Here is a 16,574-nt window from a genome sequence, read left to right as displayed (position 1 = left end):
TAGCTTAGCCGAAAATTTAAATTAAGTTTGATACTATCAAAGTAATCCATTGTATAAATCACCGAACAAAGAATGAGAGGAATGTTAAACATGGTAATATGGTAGCTTTTCTGCCACCAAGAAATAGAAAAGTCCCATTACTCCAGAGTGTCTTATGTTGCTACTGTAGTTAGTCTCTAATGTTAAATTTTCACCATCAAATATCTTGATAGAACCTGGTTTAGGGTAACATGTTGACATGCCTACAACATATCCTTTCTCATTTCCTGCTCTCTTTCCTTTTCCATATTTTGGGATTGAAGTACATATAACTCTTCCATCCTGACAAGGGTACAAAGAGTATAAGTAATCAAATGAGGTAACAGTAGCATATATAGTCTAATTATGAAGTTGATCAAATTAATACAAAAGATCACCATGCCCAATATATAATTGGATGGGTCAAAATTGCAAACTTAAAACTCATTTTCATTTCAGAAAATTATTTTTGAACAACAATTTTCACATTAACTTTTGAAGGGATTAACAAAGTTAAAATAGATTGTTAAATACATTCGATAGATGATTAAGAGACATATTAGATGTTAAAACTCGTCAAGAGTCGATTCAACTTCATCATCCATGTTTGGATGTGGTTTAACCATAATTTACATGTGTTTAAGTACATGTAAATGTGAAAACCTAAAGCATCGTCACGTTTAAAGTTGTGGTAAAGGTTGAACAAATTTAATTTTTCAAATAACACAACTTTTTTTATTTTAAGGTATGTATGCACCATGTCATTAGAGAGTAGGAGTAGCATTCAAATATTAACAATGATTGCAATTATTTAATGTTCACCTTTCCATATAGAGTTGATCCAATTGCACCTGAATGCTGATGACCAACTCCATAGATGACATAACCACCATTTTGCATTGGGAAGCTTGCTCTTTTGACATCAACACAACCACTACGATTTAAATAACTTGTGCTGCAAGGTTCTACTTCATATTCAAACTGTACACATAGCAAATAATCTCAGTTACTCACACATGAAATATAATTTTATATAAAATTATAATTTGATTTAGCTTACCTTGCAATCATGGTTTAGTCTCTTTCCTTTGGACTTATCTAAAATCTTCAAAGTATCAGTCACATCAAATATATAAATCTTGAGAGGCACCATAAACTTTTCCCAATTAACCCACTTAACGGTGTATTTCAAATAAAGACTTTGTTTTGGTCCTAAAAACCCTTTACTCAGCTTACACTTACTATTATCAGGACAACATTGCAATCCTCCTTTATAATTTGGACTCAAAGCTTCTCCATTTTCATCCTTTGTAACACCATACAAATCACACTTACACTCAGTACACCCCATTCTATCTTCTACACCTAGTATCAATAGCATGAACATTAATAAACCATTTTTCCACATACCCTTTTGGAATTTCTTCAGGATTACCAACTTCTATGCCATAAGGGTCAGGAATATATGTATTTGTGCCTCTTGTTTCAGATCCAAGACCATAGTATTGTCCAAAAACATTCTCTTGACAAAATCCATTGTTTCTTTTAAAAATAATACCTTCTTCACTATTGTTTGCCACATTTTTAGGTTGGTGATATCTTACAACAATCCAATGATGTAGATAAGTTTGATGGAGAGGTACTGAATTCCCTGATTCATTAACTACTTCAGCAAAGAAACTCTTGAGTGAAATATGACCTCTTGGAAAATCAACATCCATAAATACTTTATTTGAAACAGATCCTGGATTTAGTTCAATCTTGGGAGAGAAGAAAACTTTTGTTTGAATATTTTTTTTGGTCTTCCTAGAAGCAGCTAATGAGAATAGTGTGCTTGATAACAACACTAGTGCTAGGATTGCCCATGAAAGGTTCCTAGTCTGTGATACAAACCTCATGTTGATCTGTTTATAAGAAGGCATTAAGTTAACCATGCCAAATATGATATTCACTTACTAAGTAATATGAAAACATATATAGATTTGACTCCTTTATAGTAAATATTTGAAGTGATCAATTTACTTTATAAATGAAGATTTTTTTTTATCTGCAAATAAAAAAAAGTAAAATATGTAATATGTAGTTATTATTATTTTTATTATAAAAAATTCGAATGTCATTTTTCACGAAAAATCAAACTTCATTTTGAAGGATGATGGACTTGGATTGTATAGGGCAACAAACTATACACCCTTAGATTTAGAGAGAAAAATTATCTCCTAATTAATCTATCATAGAAGCTCTCACATTTCTATGCATATCAAGAAAATGATGGTAAAAGAAACTACACTCAAAGTTAAGAAAATGATTGAAAACCACATCAAATTGCATTTCTTTTGTATGAAAAGAGCTAGCTAGAATATTATTAGCTACTGCTACTATACAACTAATAATAAGACAAAATTGATGAAGAAATATAAGCAAATCATGTTATCTTTGATAAGCAAAACTCAGAAAAGATGGATATTTATGTTTATGCCAACAATGATGATGATGATTAAGTGTGAAGGAACGTACCTCAAAAACCTGGGAATAAATTATTCTTGAAAATAATAGTGTAGCATTTAGCAATTATTAAAAGATGGTTCAAAAACTGTTAAGCTTGAAACAAATATTTATTCACCAAAAGATGGAACAATGTGCCTTTTCAGATGTTCCAAAGCCAAGCTATGCGTTTACCAAATATGGACAGTAAGATTCAATGCTTCTAATAGGGTCGAATGAATGTACTCGGAGACTAACTATAAAATACAGCATTCTTTTTTGACTAACAATATTTATGTTCCTCTTATTGTAGGACCCACAACATGTGGTTATCCAGCAAAGATACAATTGATTACGATGCATTAAATGCATGTTGCATGTGTTCCAGATCGTAGGGCACAAAGTTTGAAAGCATGTTACAGGTGTTCACACTTTAGGTGTATGACTTTGGTAAGAGGAGTGCATTAGTTTCAACTCTCCATGTTAAATACTTCATCTCAAGTAAAGGATGTCATATTCAATGAAGAAATTACTAGAAGAAAAGACTTGGGAGCAACTTGTTCAGAGGCCCTTGTCACAAAGCACAGAGGGGGAAATGTTTATTTGAAAAGCATCAAAGAATATCTTTTAGTATAACTTCAAAACTAAAGGCTGATATATTGGATATGGTGTTATTTACACTTAAAAATAATTATCATTTTAGCCGAACTCGATAAATAGGTGATGACGCAATCATGCAAGAATGCTCCTCTCTATAGTATAGGGTATGCGATGCTAGAAAAACTGAGTGAGGAAGATGATTCTTTCAAGGCCATCAAATCAATATGTTGGTCGTTAAATGCTCAAAAATTGAGTCACAAGCATAGCGGGAGTGGACAATGACACATTACCCACGATCCCTATCCCTGCTTTCAACGCCAATAGTTATTCCAAGGAATGAGGAAAGAGACACAATTTTTAGTGGATCCACACATAAAGAGACCTTGTCAACAGGTCATGCTGAGAAGAGGAAAGTGAGGCCAAACATGGGGTGCCACGATCCCACTACCAAGAGAGCTATCACGCAACATCCGTGAAAATTATCCGAATAGGGGTTATGCACGGTACGCCATGTTGATTGGCTAATATGCAATAGTCAAACTATAATTACATTCGGGGGCGGAGTGCATGGGATGGGGTGCGTCACGGCCCACCCAGAAAAATAAAAAAATTAACGACCGTATGTCTATTTTGCGAGATTTTAAACAATTTTGATGCGGTTTTAGAGTCCGACAGATCTAAATCCCCATTAATTGGTGTAGTGGCCCACCTAGAAAATTAAAAAATTAAAAATTATAGGTTTATTTTACGAGTTTTTAAACAATTTTTCAATGGTTTAGGTTTTCGACGGTTCTAAAAGTAACATGTGATTTTTGTCATGCTTATACTTGTTTTGGTAGCGGAGGTTTACATACCTTCTAATTTTTCGGGTTTTCAAATCTCCTTTATATTGTCTTGTCAATTGAAAATTCCTTCAATTAACAGTTGTATTAAACAAAAAAGATTCGTAATTTATACCAGTAGTAAACTATGTAATTCATTTTTTTAAAGTACTCAAACTTTTTAGTCAAACTTTTAATGGCCCACCCAAACTATTTTTTCTAACTCCGCCACTAATTACATTGTAATTCACATCCAATCAACCTAACAAACTTATTTTTGAAAATTTATCCTTTTGCTTCAAGCAGGTAAGATACATTTGACACGGAGGTCACCTAAAGTAGTAAAACAAATTGGCATCCCGCAATTTCTGCCTTATGGCATAATTGTGCACTAGTAAAACAAACATGTCTCGCGATTGAGGACACGACTATGAACTAGTAGGAGAAATCTCACATCAAGTTTAGGACTACCAGACGGAATATCCACAAACAAGTTTTCCACCTGCATCGGCTAATCCTGAACATACCTTCTACGACTCGATGCTTCTGTACCAACCCTGGTGGGTTTGAAGAGACCTCGACTAGCAGTAAATTATGTTGATGAACAACCATGAATCATGAATCCACTTTGCCAATATAACCTTATATTAGCTCAAGCGACTCATTAGAGAAACAATGGTGTAGCCGAGGTAAGGCCTCTAGCTTATAGCCGATACAATTCAAGGGGTACTTTGGGATACAATTGAAACCAATGGATATGCATGAGTATAGGAAGCCATATCTATAATGGGTAGACAATTTGGTGCCTCTGTCCATAGGAGATAAGAATCTTGACTTTGCTACCTTATCGTTGGCATGAACAACTTTCTCGTGGTACTCTTACCTCCCACCAAACTTAATCCAAAATGGAAAGGTGTTTCCATGACATGTTTTATTGGTCTCAACCAGAAGTAATGTCAACTAATTTGATGAATTTTACACAACAAGTAGATAAATCAGTTGTTGACTTCATTGAGAGGTCCATGGAGACTGCTGAGAAATGTTTGGTATAATTTCTCGACATTGAATATGCATCAATGGCTATCAATAGCATGCATCCACATCTAAAAGAGAAATTGGTTAGGTTAGACAGTCATGACCTGAACAAATTGGTTTCCCGAGGAGCACACAGAGCAGTTCATTCAAGAAAGAAAAAAAAAAGAGTGTTAGCTAAGGGAGAGGTCCATACCTAAATCTATCATAAAAATGGCAAGTTTGATGATGATGATGATGATGTGTTGGCCGATATAACAACAAATATACTAAAGGCTGAAATCCCGAAAGGGAAAACCTATATGTGTCCTGCCTTGAGGTCAATCAAAGGGAAGAACACCAATATCCATCCTAAGACCGCAATGTTTATGCCTTTGACATAACGAAAGTTGACCATATATTTGATCATTTGCTAAAAAAGAAAAGCAGATTCAGCGACTAGATGGTCACATGACCCCTCGACCGAGGAGATCAAAGGCCAAATGTATTATAAATGGTACAATTCCTATAACCACTCAACCGATAACTGCATGATCTTCCGAAGGACCATTCAAAACACAATCAAGGAAGGAGGATTCAAGTTAGCGGATATGGAGTTTCGGAAATGTTCATTAACACCAATTCTTTTCTAGCCATGGAGATGACCGTGGTATCCGTCTCTAAGCCAAGTGGGTTCATGATTGCTGGGAAAGGAAAGAAGTTGATCATGCAGGTGAAGAGAATATATCAAAAGTGAACTGAAATGATAGGGTACAACATTATATAAAGAAGTTATTCACGCACGATTAACTAACCAACTTCGTAATTCTTAGTTTAACTTAAAACTAACCAAACACAACATAATAGAAGAAACAACTAAACGATAACATAAATCAAACTGAAATTTAAATTAAGTTTTACATTATCAAAGCAATCTATCGTATATTATTACTACACAGAACGATAGAAATGTTAAACACGGTAAGGTGGTAGTTTTTCTGCCACCAAGAAATAGAAAAGCCCCATCACTCCAGAGTATCTTATGTTGCTGCTGTGGTTAGCCTCTAAAGTTAAAATTTCACCATCAAATATCTTGATAGAACCTGGTATAGGGTAACAAGTTGACATTCCTACAACATACCCTTTCTCATCTCCTGCCCTCCTTCCTTTTCCATATTTTGGGATTGAAGTACATATAACCCTCCCATCCTGGCATTGATGTCGCAATCAAATTTTCAAAACTTGGATACAATATTTAACTAAAACACTAAAATGGCAATATACCCAATATATAACTTTGATTTGAGAAAAATGCAAATTTAGAACTCCTTTTTATTTTGAGAAATTATTTTTGTACAATCGGTTTTAAACTTTTGATGGTTAATTAGGTTCTATAGATGATTAAGAGCTATACTAGGTGTCAAAACTCGTCAAACATCAGTGGCAGATCTTGCCTAAAATATTAAGGGGATCTAAAAATACTAAAGTAAAAGTCATAGTCATTTCCCCCAAATGTGAGATGTATTTTTGTATCTTCCTAAGTTATTTTATGTAAAAAAAATTGGTGGGGGTGCTCCCTTGGGCTTCTTAAGAGCTCCGCCGCTGCATCAACATAACTTCATCAACAACGATAGTTGATGTGGTTAACCATAATTTACGAGTTTTGATGGAGATCATTTGAACATCTAAAAAATTATGGTTAATCACGTCGAAATATGTCTTTTAAAAAAACACGTTTATATTTGTTGTTGATGAAGAAACAATGATGGTTAATAAAGATAAATTTATTATTCTTTTACTTAGCATAATAAGCCACATATTTAAACCATGAGAACCATTTAAAAAGTTGTGGTTAAAATAGACAAAATTTAATTGTTGAAATAACACAACTTATTTAGTTTTAAGCTACTCAATGCTGCAATATTTTCATGTATGTAGGCACCATGTAACTTCAAAGTAGTATTCAAAAGTTAACACTTATTGTGATAATTTAATGTCACCTGTCCATATAGAGTTGATCCAATTGCACCTGAATGCTGATGGCCAACTCCATATATGACATAACCGCCGTTTTGCATTGGGAAGCTTGCTCTCTTGACATCAACACAACTACTGCGATTCACAAAACTTGTGTTGCAAGGTTCAACTTCATACTCAAGCTGTATATGTAACAAAGAATATATGTTAATCACACGAACTAGTATTATATATATTTTTCTAATAAAATTGAGATTCAAATATGAATTTAATTACTATGCATAATTAACAGTGTAAAAACATTTTATGTACACATCTAATCTAATCATAACATGTATCAACCTGACTCTGACAGTACCAATCGACGAGATTTCAACAAATTTGTACGTTTAATCAATGATAAATACAATATATAACATATGATCATTTGGCTTACCTTGCAATCATGGTTTGGTCTCATTCCTTTGGACTTATCTGAAATCTTCAAAGTATCAGTCACATCAAATATATAAATCTTAACAGGAATCATATACTTTTCCCAATTAACCCAAGTAATAGTGTATTTCAAATAAACACTTTGTTTTGGTCCTAAAAACCCTTTACTCAGCTTACACTTACTATTATCAGGACAACATTGCAATCCCCCCTTATAATTTGGACTCAATATTTTTCCATTTTCATCCTTTGTAACATTATACAAATCACACTTACACTCAATACACCCCATTCTATCTTCTACACCCCTAGTATCAATAGCATGAACATTAATCAACCATTTTTCCACATACCCTTTTGGAATTTCTTCATGATTACCAACTTCTATTCCATAAGGTTGAGGAATATATGTATTTGTGCCTCTTGTTTCAGATCCAAGACCATAGTATTGTCCAAAAACATTCTCTTGACAAAATCCATGATTTCTTTTAAAAATAAAACCTTGTTGGCTATTGTTTGTCACATTTTTAGGTTGGTGGTATCTCACAACAACCCAATGGTGTAGATAAGTTTGATGGAGAGGTATTGAATGCCCTGATTCATCAACTACTTCAGCAAAGAAATTTTTGACTGAAATATGACCACTTGGAAAATCAACATCATAATATATTTTATTTGAAACAGATCCTGGACTTAGTTCAATCTTGGGAGAGAAAAAAACTTGTGTTTGAATAATTTTTTTGGTCTTCCTAAAAGCATATGATGAGAATGGTGTGCTTGACAACAACACTAGTGCTAGGATTGCCCATAAAAGGTTCCTTGTTTGTGATACAAACCTCATCTTGATCTGTTTATACAAAACAAATAATTAAAAGCAATTGCATATATAGAAGTCATTAAACCATGCCAAGTAAAATGAAAACATATATAGATTTGGTTCGTGTATAGTAAAATATTTGAAGTCAATCAATTCACTTTATAAATGAGGATTTTTTTTATGTGCAAATAAAAAAAAGTAAAAGAAGTAAAATGTGTAATTATTACTTTTTTTACTGTAAAAATTGGTTATAATACATGTTTACCCTTTTAATATTAGCGATTTTCGGTTTACCTCCTGTAAAAAAAAATTAGATTTCAACTCTGTAATTTGAAGATTCGGTTTTGGACCTTCACGACTTTTGACTGTACAAAATTGATGATATGGCAGGAGGGTAAACCGAAATTATCCCAAATTACAAGAGGCGAAAGTACCTTAAATTTTGTAATTTGATGCTATGAAGGTCCAAAACCAAAGAATTTTCAAATTACAGGGTTGAAATCTAAACAAAAATATTTTTACAGAGGGTGAAACGAAAATTGCTAATATTACAGAGGATAATCATATATTAACCCAAATTTGTATGTTATTTTTCACTCAAAATCAAACTTCATTTTGAAGGATGATGGACTTGGATTGTATAGTGCAACAAATTATACACCCTTAGATTTAGAGAGAAAAATTATCTCCTAATTAATCTATCATAGAAGCTCTCACATTTCTATGCATATCAAGAAAATGATGGTAAAAGAAACTGCACTCAAAGCATCAAATTGCATTTCTTTTGTTTGAAAAGAGCTAGCTAGAATACTACTACTAGCTACTGCTACTATACTCCTAATAATAAGACAAAATTGATGAACAAACATAAGCAAAGATGGATATTCATGTTTATGTCAATGATGATGATGATTAAGTGTGAAGGAACGTACCTCAGAAACTTGGGAAGGAATTATTCTTGAAAATGATAGTGTAGCATTTAGCAACTATATATTAAAAGATGGTTCAAAATCGTTAAGCTTGAAACAAATATATATTCACCAAAAGATGTTGCAATGTGCCTTTTCAAATGTTCCAAATATGGTTGTAACAAAACAAAGATTATCCAAATATGGACAGTAAGATTCAATGCTTCTAAATGAATAGGGTCGAATGAATCACTTGGAGACTAACTATAAAATATTCTTTTTTTGACTAACAATGTTATGTTCCTCTTATAGGACCCCCAACATGTATAAAACAGCTTATTTGATTAAAGCCTAACATATGTTTTTTTTTTTTTTTTTTTTATATAAAAAGTTAGATAGGTTTTCCAAGTGATAATTAGAAGCACATGGAAGATTGTTATTGTCTCCATTGAAATGGTTTATCTAAATCAAACGGATCATATAACCAGACTAGAATAAATTTGGGAAATACTAACAAGTGTCTTGAGGGTATTTGTTAACAAGTTCAAAAACAAAACTTTATCTTAAAAATGATACATTCAATACATTGAAACTTTAAAAAATATTTTTTTTTATATAGAATTTTTCAATAATTTCTATTCTTGAATCTTATTAGCAACATTTAATAAATGTTGGTCCCCAAAACACTTAAAAGAAACTTTAGTTTTAAAATAGTAAATAATTAGAGAAAGAGAAAACACACTCGTGCAAAGCCAAAGAAAGAAAACATTATGTAAATTAAAGGTTTTGGTTTTTTTTTTTTTTTCTTTTCTGGCTTTTGAGTACATGATTTAGTGGAAGTTTTGCAACCTTTTATAGAAGGTGCGTAGAGTTTTTTCACTATGCAATTACGTTAGGATTGCACTTGTACTCCGATAAAAAATAAAAAAAAAAGTTGTTTATAAAAATAAAAACTGCAAAATGAGAATTCCAAGTTTAAAACCAACTCAAAAATTGAACATTGATTGGAAAATAAAATAATGAATTTAGATGGAGAAGAAAATGTGCTTACGAGTAACAACGTCCAATTGATGAACACTAGTAATTTGAGGACCATAACGAAATTGTATAAGCACAAGGATGTAATTTTTTTTAATTGTGGTATTAGGATTTCATTAAAAATGATATCAAAGATTACAGTTTCTTTTTTATCACAAATGTTTTTGACACATAGGCCCCGTTTTTTTTTGGATATTTTTCAAAAGAAATTTAATTGTTTCCTAAAAAAATCACTTTTTATTTTTATTTTTAAGTGTTTGTTTAGGATTTTTAGAAAAATCATTTTATCAAACAAATATATTTTGACTCTAAAATGAAAAGCTATTAGGATTAGCTTTTCTCAAAATCTTTTTTTTTTTTTAAACAAAGAGGTAACACATGCACATGTTAAAACTCATTTTCTTTAAAAAAAAAAAAAAAAAAAAGGATTTTTATGGATAATAGGCAAACAAAAATAACTTCAATTTTTTTTTTTAAATCATTAAAAATTAATCTCTAGATTATTTTAACACAAAATTTATTTTTTTAAAGCTAAAACAAACGCACCCATAAACTAATCTAAACATATTAGGGACATGGCGTGCAAAGTTTTTTTTAATTATAAAAATTAACATAATTAAAAAATATGTACAGAAAAGTGTGTTACTTACTTGGCTTGCATATTCTAAGAAATGGAAGATTTCATCAAGAGAAAGAGAAAGACATAAATGAGATATTGATGGAACCAATTTCTAAAAAGACTTCTAACTTTATCAACAAATTAACCAAAATTTTGTACACAAGGATAATGACACAAGAATATTACGCGATAATGGAAGATTTCCCTTGGGTCATTACATGTGTACAAAATTTTCCATTATCGCGCAATCTTATGGAAAAAGACACATTTACGTGTTGGGTGTATTTCCATTCGATACAGCTAGTGTAAGTAAAGACAAAAGACGTTAAAAATCTACATGTGATGAAGAGTTATCAATGATCCAAGTAAAGAGAATAAATCAAAAGGGTACTGAAATGATAGGGTACAACATTACATAGATAAGTTGTTCACACAAGATTAACTAACCAACTTCACAATTGGTAGCTTAACACAACATAATAACAAAAGCAACTAAATGATAACATAAATCTAACTGAAATTTAAATTAAGTTTGATACTATCAAAGTAATCCATTGTATAATTCACCATACAAAGAATGATAGGAATGTTAAACATGGTAATGTGGTAGCTTTTCTGCCACCAAGAAATAGAAAAGTCCCATTACTCCAGAGTGACTTATGTTGCTACTGTAGTTACTCTCTAATGTTAAAGTCTCACCATCAAATATCTTGATAGAACCTGGTTTAGGGTAACATGTTGACATTCCTACAATATACCCTTTCTCATTTCCTGCTTTCCTTCCTTTTCCGTACTTTGGGATTGAAGTACATATAACTCTCCCATCCTAACATTAATATCACAGCCAAAATTTCAAAACTTTGATCCAATATTTAATTAAAATATTAAAGTAATAAGGGTACAAAGAGTATAACTAATAAACGAAGTAAAAGTAGCATATATAGTCTAATTATAAAGGTTGATCACATTAAAGCAAAATATCAAGATGCCCAATATATATAATTGGATGAGGGAAACCGCAAATTTAAAACTCATTTTTTATTTTGATAAATTATTTTTACACGAACAATTTTAGATAACTTGCGCAACAATTTTTTAAGGGATTAACAAAGTTTAACTAGATTGTTAATTACGTTTGGTAGATGATTAAGAGATATATTACATGTCGAAACTCATGAAGTGGCAATGCAACTTCATCGTTCACGACTTTGATTGTGGTTTAACCATAATTTGCATGTGTTTAACTACATGTAGATTTGCATATATCTTAAAAAGGGTTATAAGGGGGTAAATAAAAAAAAATTACACGAGGAAAAATCGGAAATGACTTATATTACAGGGAGATAAAGCACTATTAACCCTCTTAAAAATTATGTTAATCAAGTTTAAACACATTGATGATTCATGAGTTTTTATACCAGATATTTCCCTTAATCATTTTCTTAACGTAGTTAAATACTTATTTGTACTCCGTTAACCATTTAAAAGTTGTGGTAAAAGTTGAACAATTTTAATTTTTCAAATAACACAACTTATTTATTTTTAAGGTATGTATGCACAGGGACCGGACCCATAAATATTGTATAATGAGGGCCATGTCAAATGACGGACCCAAAATTTTTAAATGATGTAGGTAACACATGTAACATTTCATTTTTAAAAGCATAAATATACATAATAATTATCTCTACGGTTTTTCATATCTTAAAATATTGAATGATTTTCTCATTTACAGTGTCAATAAGAACACACTCGATATAAAAAATCAAACAATTTTTTCATTTTATCATTCATTTCTCTAGAGATTTCGCACCTGATTTTTGATAGCAGAAAGATCTTTTTCAATTGTTACAGTTGTCGCAGTTAATATCAAAAACTACTCTGAAAGCAAATATATCAACAGAAAAGTAAACACTATCAAAACTAATAGTATAAATTCACTCGAATAATCAGAACTCATACTCAAATAAGCACTACCTACCAAAATAATTATATATATTATGTGTTATTAAATTATTAAAATAAATAATATATCTTCCCCTTAATTCTCTCTATGTTGTTCCTTTTGTATATATATTATAATATAATAATAATCTATATTGTATAGACTATACACTTCTATTATCTATGAAGTCATTACTTTAAGGTAAAAAAAACTTAATAATCTGGAACTAGAACTACACATAGCCAAAAGGTAATACCAAGAAAATACTATCTTACCACCAACACAATAGAAGGGTATTAATTTTTTATTTTCATTTTCAAATCAAGTGAAGGCCCAGGCCCACATCATGCTCTACATGGGTCCGTCCGTGTGTATGCACCATGTCACTAGTGAGCAGTGGTATTCAAATATTAACAATGATTGCAATTATAATGTTCACCTTTCCATATAGAGTTGATCCAATTGCACCTGAATGTTGATGACCAACTCCATAGATGAGATAACCACCATTTTGCATTGGGAAGCTTGTTCTCTTGACATCGACACAACTACTTGGATTCTCAAAACTTGTGTTGCAAGTTTCAACTTCATATTCAATCTGTATATGTAACAAAGAATTTATGTTACTCACACATGAACTAGTATTATATATTTTTTTTTCTTGTTAAATTGAGATTCAAATAGGATTTTAATAATTATGCATCAACTATGTAAAAATATTTATATACACATCAAATTATATTAACTATATAGATATATGAACAAGTATATTCGAAAGTAAAATTACATAACTCGAAGAACTAAGTATATACTTATGTTTCTCTCAAAAAAAGTATATACTTATGTTAGAATCCTTTCTTTAGACTTATATCAAAAGAAAGCAACATATAAGTGTACATATGAATTGCACAAAAGTCATAACATGTATTAGGCCGAGACACTAATACCAATTGATGTGATTTCAACAAATTTGTAGGAAATACAATATATAACAAATGATCATGTTATGTCCTATCATGTTGAAGGAAATTAAATTTTTATATAAATTATATTTTGATTTGGCTTACCTTGCAATCATGGTTTAGTCTCTTTTCTTTAGACTTATCTGAAATCTTCAAACTATCAGTCACATCAAATATATAAATCTTGACAGGCACCATATACTTTTTCCATTTGATCCACATAATAGTGTATTTTAAATAAAGATTTTGTTTTGGTCCTAAAAATCCTTTACTCAACTTACACTTACTATTATCAGGACAACATTGCAATCCCCCCTTATAATTTGGACTCAATATTTTTCCATTTTCATCCTTTGTAACATTATACAAATCACACTTACACTCAATACACCCCATTCTATCTTCCACACCCCTGGTATCAATAGCATGAACATTAATTAACCATTTTTCCACGTACCCTTTTGGAATTTCTTCAGGATTACCAACTTCTATGCCATAAGGGTCAGGAATATATGTATTTGTGCCTCTTGTTTCAGACCCAAGACCATAGTTTTGTTCAATAACATTCTCTTCACAAAATCCATGATTTCTTTTTAAAATAATACCTTCTTTACTATTGTTTGTCACATTTTTAGGTTGGTGGTATCTTGTAACAGTCCAATGGTGTAGATAAGTTTGATGGAGAGGTACTGAATTCCCTGATTCATTAACTACTTCAGCAAAGAAACTCTTAAGTGAAATATGACCTCTTGGAAAATCAGCATCATAATAAAATTTATTTGAAACAGATCCTGGACTTAGTTCAATCTTAGGAGAGAAAAAAACTTGTGTTTGGATATATTTTTTTGTCTTCCTAAAAGTAGCTGATGAGAATGGTGTGCTTGACAATAACACTAGTGCTAGGATTGCCCATGAAAGGTTCCAATTTTGTGACACAAACCTCGTGTTGATCATCTGTTTAAAGCAACAATTATTAAAAGCAATTGCATATAAAGAAAGCATTAAGTTAACAATGCCCCCCTCAAAAATAAAATGAAATAACAGTGCCAAATATGAAATTCACTAACAAAGTAAAACAAAAACATGTATAGATTTGACTTTTCATAGTAAATATTTGAAGTGACAATTCACTTTTAAAATTATGATTTCTTAACCGCAAATAAAAGAAAGGTCAAATATCTCCTAGGGTCCTTTAAGTTTTACATTTGTATTGGATCGATCCTTTAAATTTTTTAAATTTTAAATTGATCCTTTAAGTTACACAATATTTACGACAATGTTTGCGACGTTACATTTTCCTATAAAACTCTGTTAAAAACTGCTTATGTGGTTGTTTAGTAGTGATGTGTCATGTACAAATCATCATCTTCATCCTTAATCCAAGATCTTCATCTTCTTCATCTCATCAATTTTTTATTTAAAAAAAAAATCCAGAATTAAATATGAAAAAGAAAAACTACCATACGCATTGCAGAAGTTTCTAATCGGACATTCTAAATTTTAAAAGCTCTAAAACCATTCCATATCCATTTTTCTTCAAAATCAAATTCATTTCTCAAGTTCAGTATTTCACAAAATCCAATTCAGAAAAATGCTTTCATGTAAAATGGATTCGGTTAGAACATTGATATAGTACAAATGTAAAATTTAAAAGACCCCGGGATGTATTTGGCCTAAAAAAAAATTAAAGAAGTAAAATATGTAACATGTAACTAATTTTTTATATTTTTTTATCAACAATTGGAATGTTATTTTTCACCAAAATCAAACTTCGTTTTGAAGGATGATAATGGTGTTATAGTGCACCGAACTATATACCATTTGACTTAAAGAGAAAAATTATCTCTTATAATAATAAGACGAAATTGATGAACAAACTAAAACAAATCATGTTAGTTTTGATGGACAAAACTGAGAAGAGATAAATATTCATGTTTGTGCTAACTATGATGATGATGATGTTAATTAAGTGTGTAGGAGGTACCGCAAAAAACTTGGGAGGAAATTCTTGAAACTAGTAGTACTTAGAAATTAATAAAAGATGGTTCAAAATTGTTAAGCTTCAAACAAATATTTATTCACCAATAGATACAGTAAGGTGTCTTTTGAGATATTCTAAGCTATGACATACAATAGAGCACATCAATTGTAACGAAATGCGTTTTCCCCTAATTTTTTGGTCACTAACAATTGATCAAACTTTGATTTCAGTCTCTAAAATTTTATTTTATTTTTTTTGTTTCAGCCCATATTTCGACTAATCTAAGTCTCATTATAGTTCATCTAATATACAAGTAAGGTCAAACCATTAACAGAAAATAACTAACAAAAGTTCGATCGATAACGAGTTAAGTCACACAATAGTTAATCTGATTTAGAAGAAAGCTCAAACCTTTGTCTGAAAATAAACTAACCACGGTTCCAGTAATCACAAGTGAAAGCTCGCTATATTTCATCTGATTCATAAAAAGGTTGAACCTATGTTATAAAATAATCTGACCATATTTTAATGAGTAAAAATTACACTCTCCCCTCCTCCTTTGAAAGATGCTTGAATTACACTCATCTTCCCTCTTATGTTAAAATATACACTCATTTTTACCTCTTATGCAAAACATATTAGAAAACATTTCACTCTCCTCCCCTAAAAGAAACTTGAATTACTTTCCACTCCCCTCTTATGTTAAAACCTACAATTTCCTCCCTTAATAAGTTTTTTATTTTATTTCTAGTGGTAAACGACTAAACGTCATAGCTTAGAACATCTCAAAAGACACCTTTCTCCATCTTTTGGTAAATAAATATTTGTTTCAAGCTTAACAATGTTGAACCAATTTTTTTTCTTAATCAAATAAGAATATTTTAAAGGTAGACTTCAAGTGATTCATTCGACCATATTCAATTAGAAACATTAAGACTTTAATTAAAATGCATGATTT

At 31.0% G+C, this 16,574-nt stretch overlaps 2 protein-coding genes and 1 pseudogene across 5 annotated transcripts; all 3 read right to left on the bottom strand.

Annotated features, from left to right (window-relative positions):
- Positions 1-4: 4 nt before the first annotated feature.
- Positions 5-9,167, bottom strand: LOC11426609 (uncharacterized; annotated as a pseudogene).
- On the bottom strand, positions 5,741-7,852 carry LOC112419106 (uncharacterized). The gene is made up of 4 exons (XM_039830401.1): positions 7,700-7,852; positions 7,348-7,385; positions 6,935-7,093; positions 5,741-6,143 (listed from the first exon to the last, which is right to left on the bottom strand). Exons 1-4 carry the CDS (start codon positions 7,716-7,718, stop codon positions 5,907-5,909), a joined length of 453 nt encoding a protein of 150 aa, XP_039686335.1. The 5' UTR covers positions 7,719-7,852; the 3' UTR covers positions 5,741-5,906.
- A 2,054-nt stretch (positions 9,168-11,221) lies between the features above and the next one.
- Positions 11,222-16,176, bottom strand: LOC11426608 (uncharacterized). 4 transcript variants are annotated; one of them, XR_005643973.1, is made up of 5 exons: positions 15,620-15,797; positions 13,741-14,589; positions 13,113-13,271; positions 12,542-12,609; positions 11,418-11,554 (listed from the first exon to the last, which is right to left on the bottom strand). XR_005643973.1 is itself a non-coding variant. In XM_024776176.2 (4 exons), exons 2-4 carry the CDS (start codon positions 14,587-14,589, stop codon positions 11,318-11,320), a joined length of 1,245 nt encoding a protein of 414 aa, XP_024631944.1. In that variant the 5' UTR covers positions 16,028-16,176. The 4 variants fall into 4 exon arrangements, 3 of the variants coding, with proteins under 3 accessions (XP_024631942.2, XP_024631944.1, XP_024631943.1); XM_024776176.2 differs by lacking the exons at positions 12,542-12,609; positions 15,620-15,797 and adding an exon at positions 16,028-16,176 and having other exon boundaries at positions 11,318-11,554; XM_024776175.2 differs by lacking the exon at positions 12,542-12,609 and having other exon boundaries at positions 11,318-11,554; positions 15,620-15,771.
- Positions 16,177-16,574: the final 398 nt, after the last annotated feature.

Source organism: Medicago truncatula, chromosome 2 (assembly GCF_003473485.1).
Source record: "Medicago truncatula cultivar Jemalong A17 chromosome 2, MtrunA17r5.0-ANR, whole genome shotgun sequence".
NCBI lineage: Eukaryota > Viridiplantae > Streptophyta > Magnoliopsida > Fabales > Fabaceae > Medicago > Medicago truncatula.
This window is presented reverse-complemented; position numbering and strand designations above follow the sequence as displayed.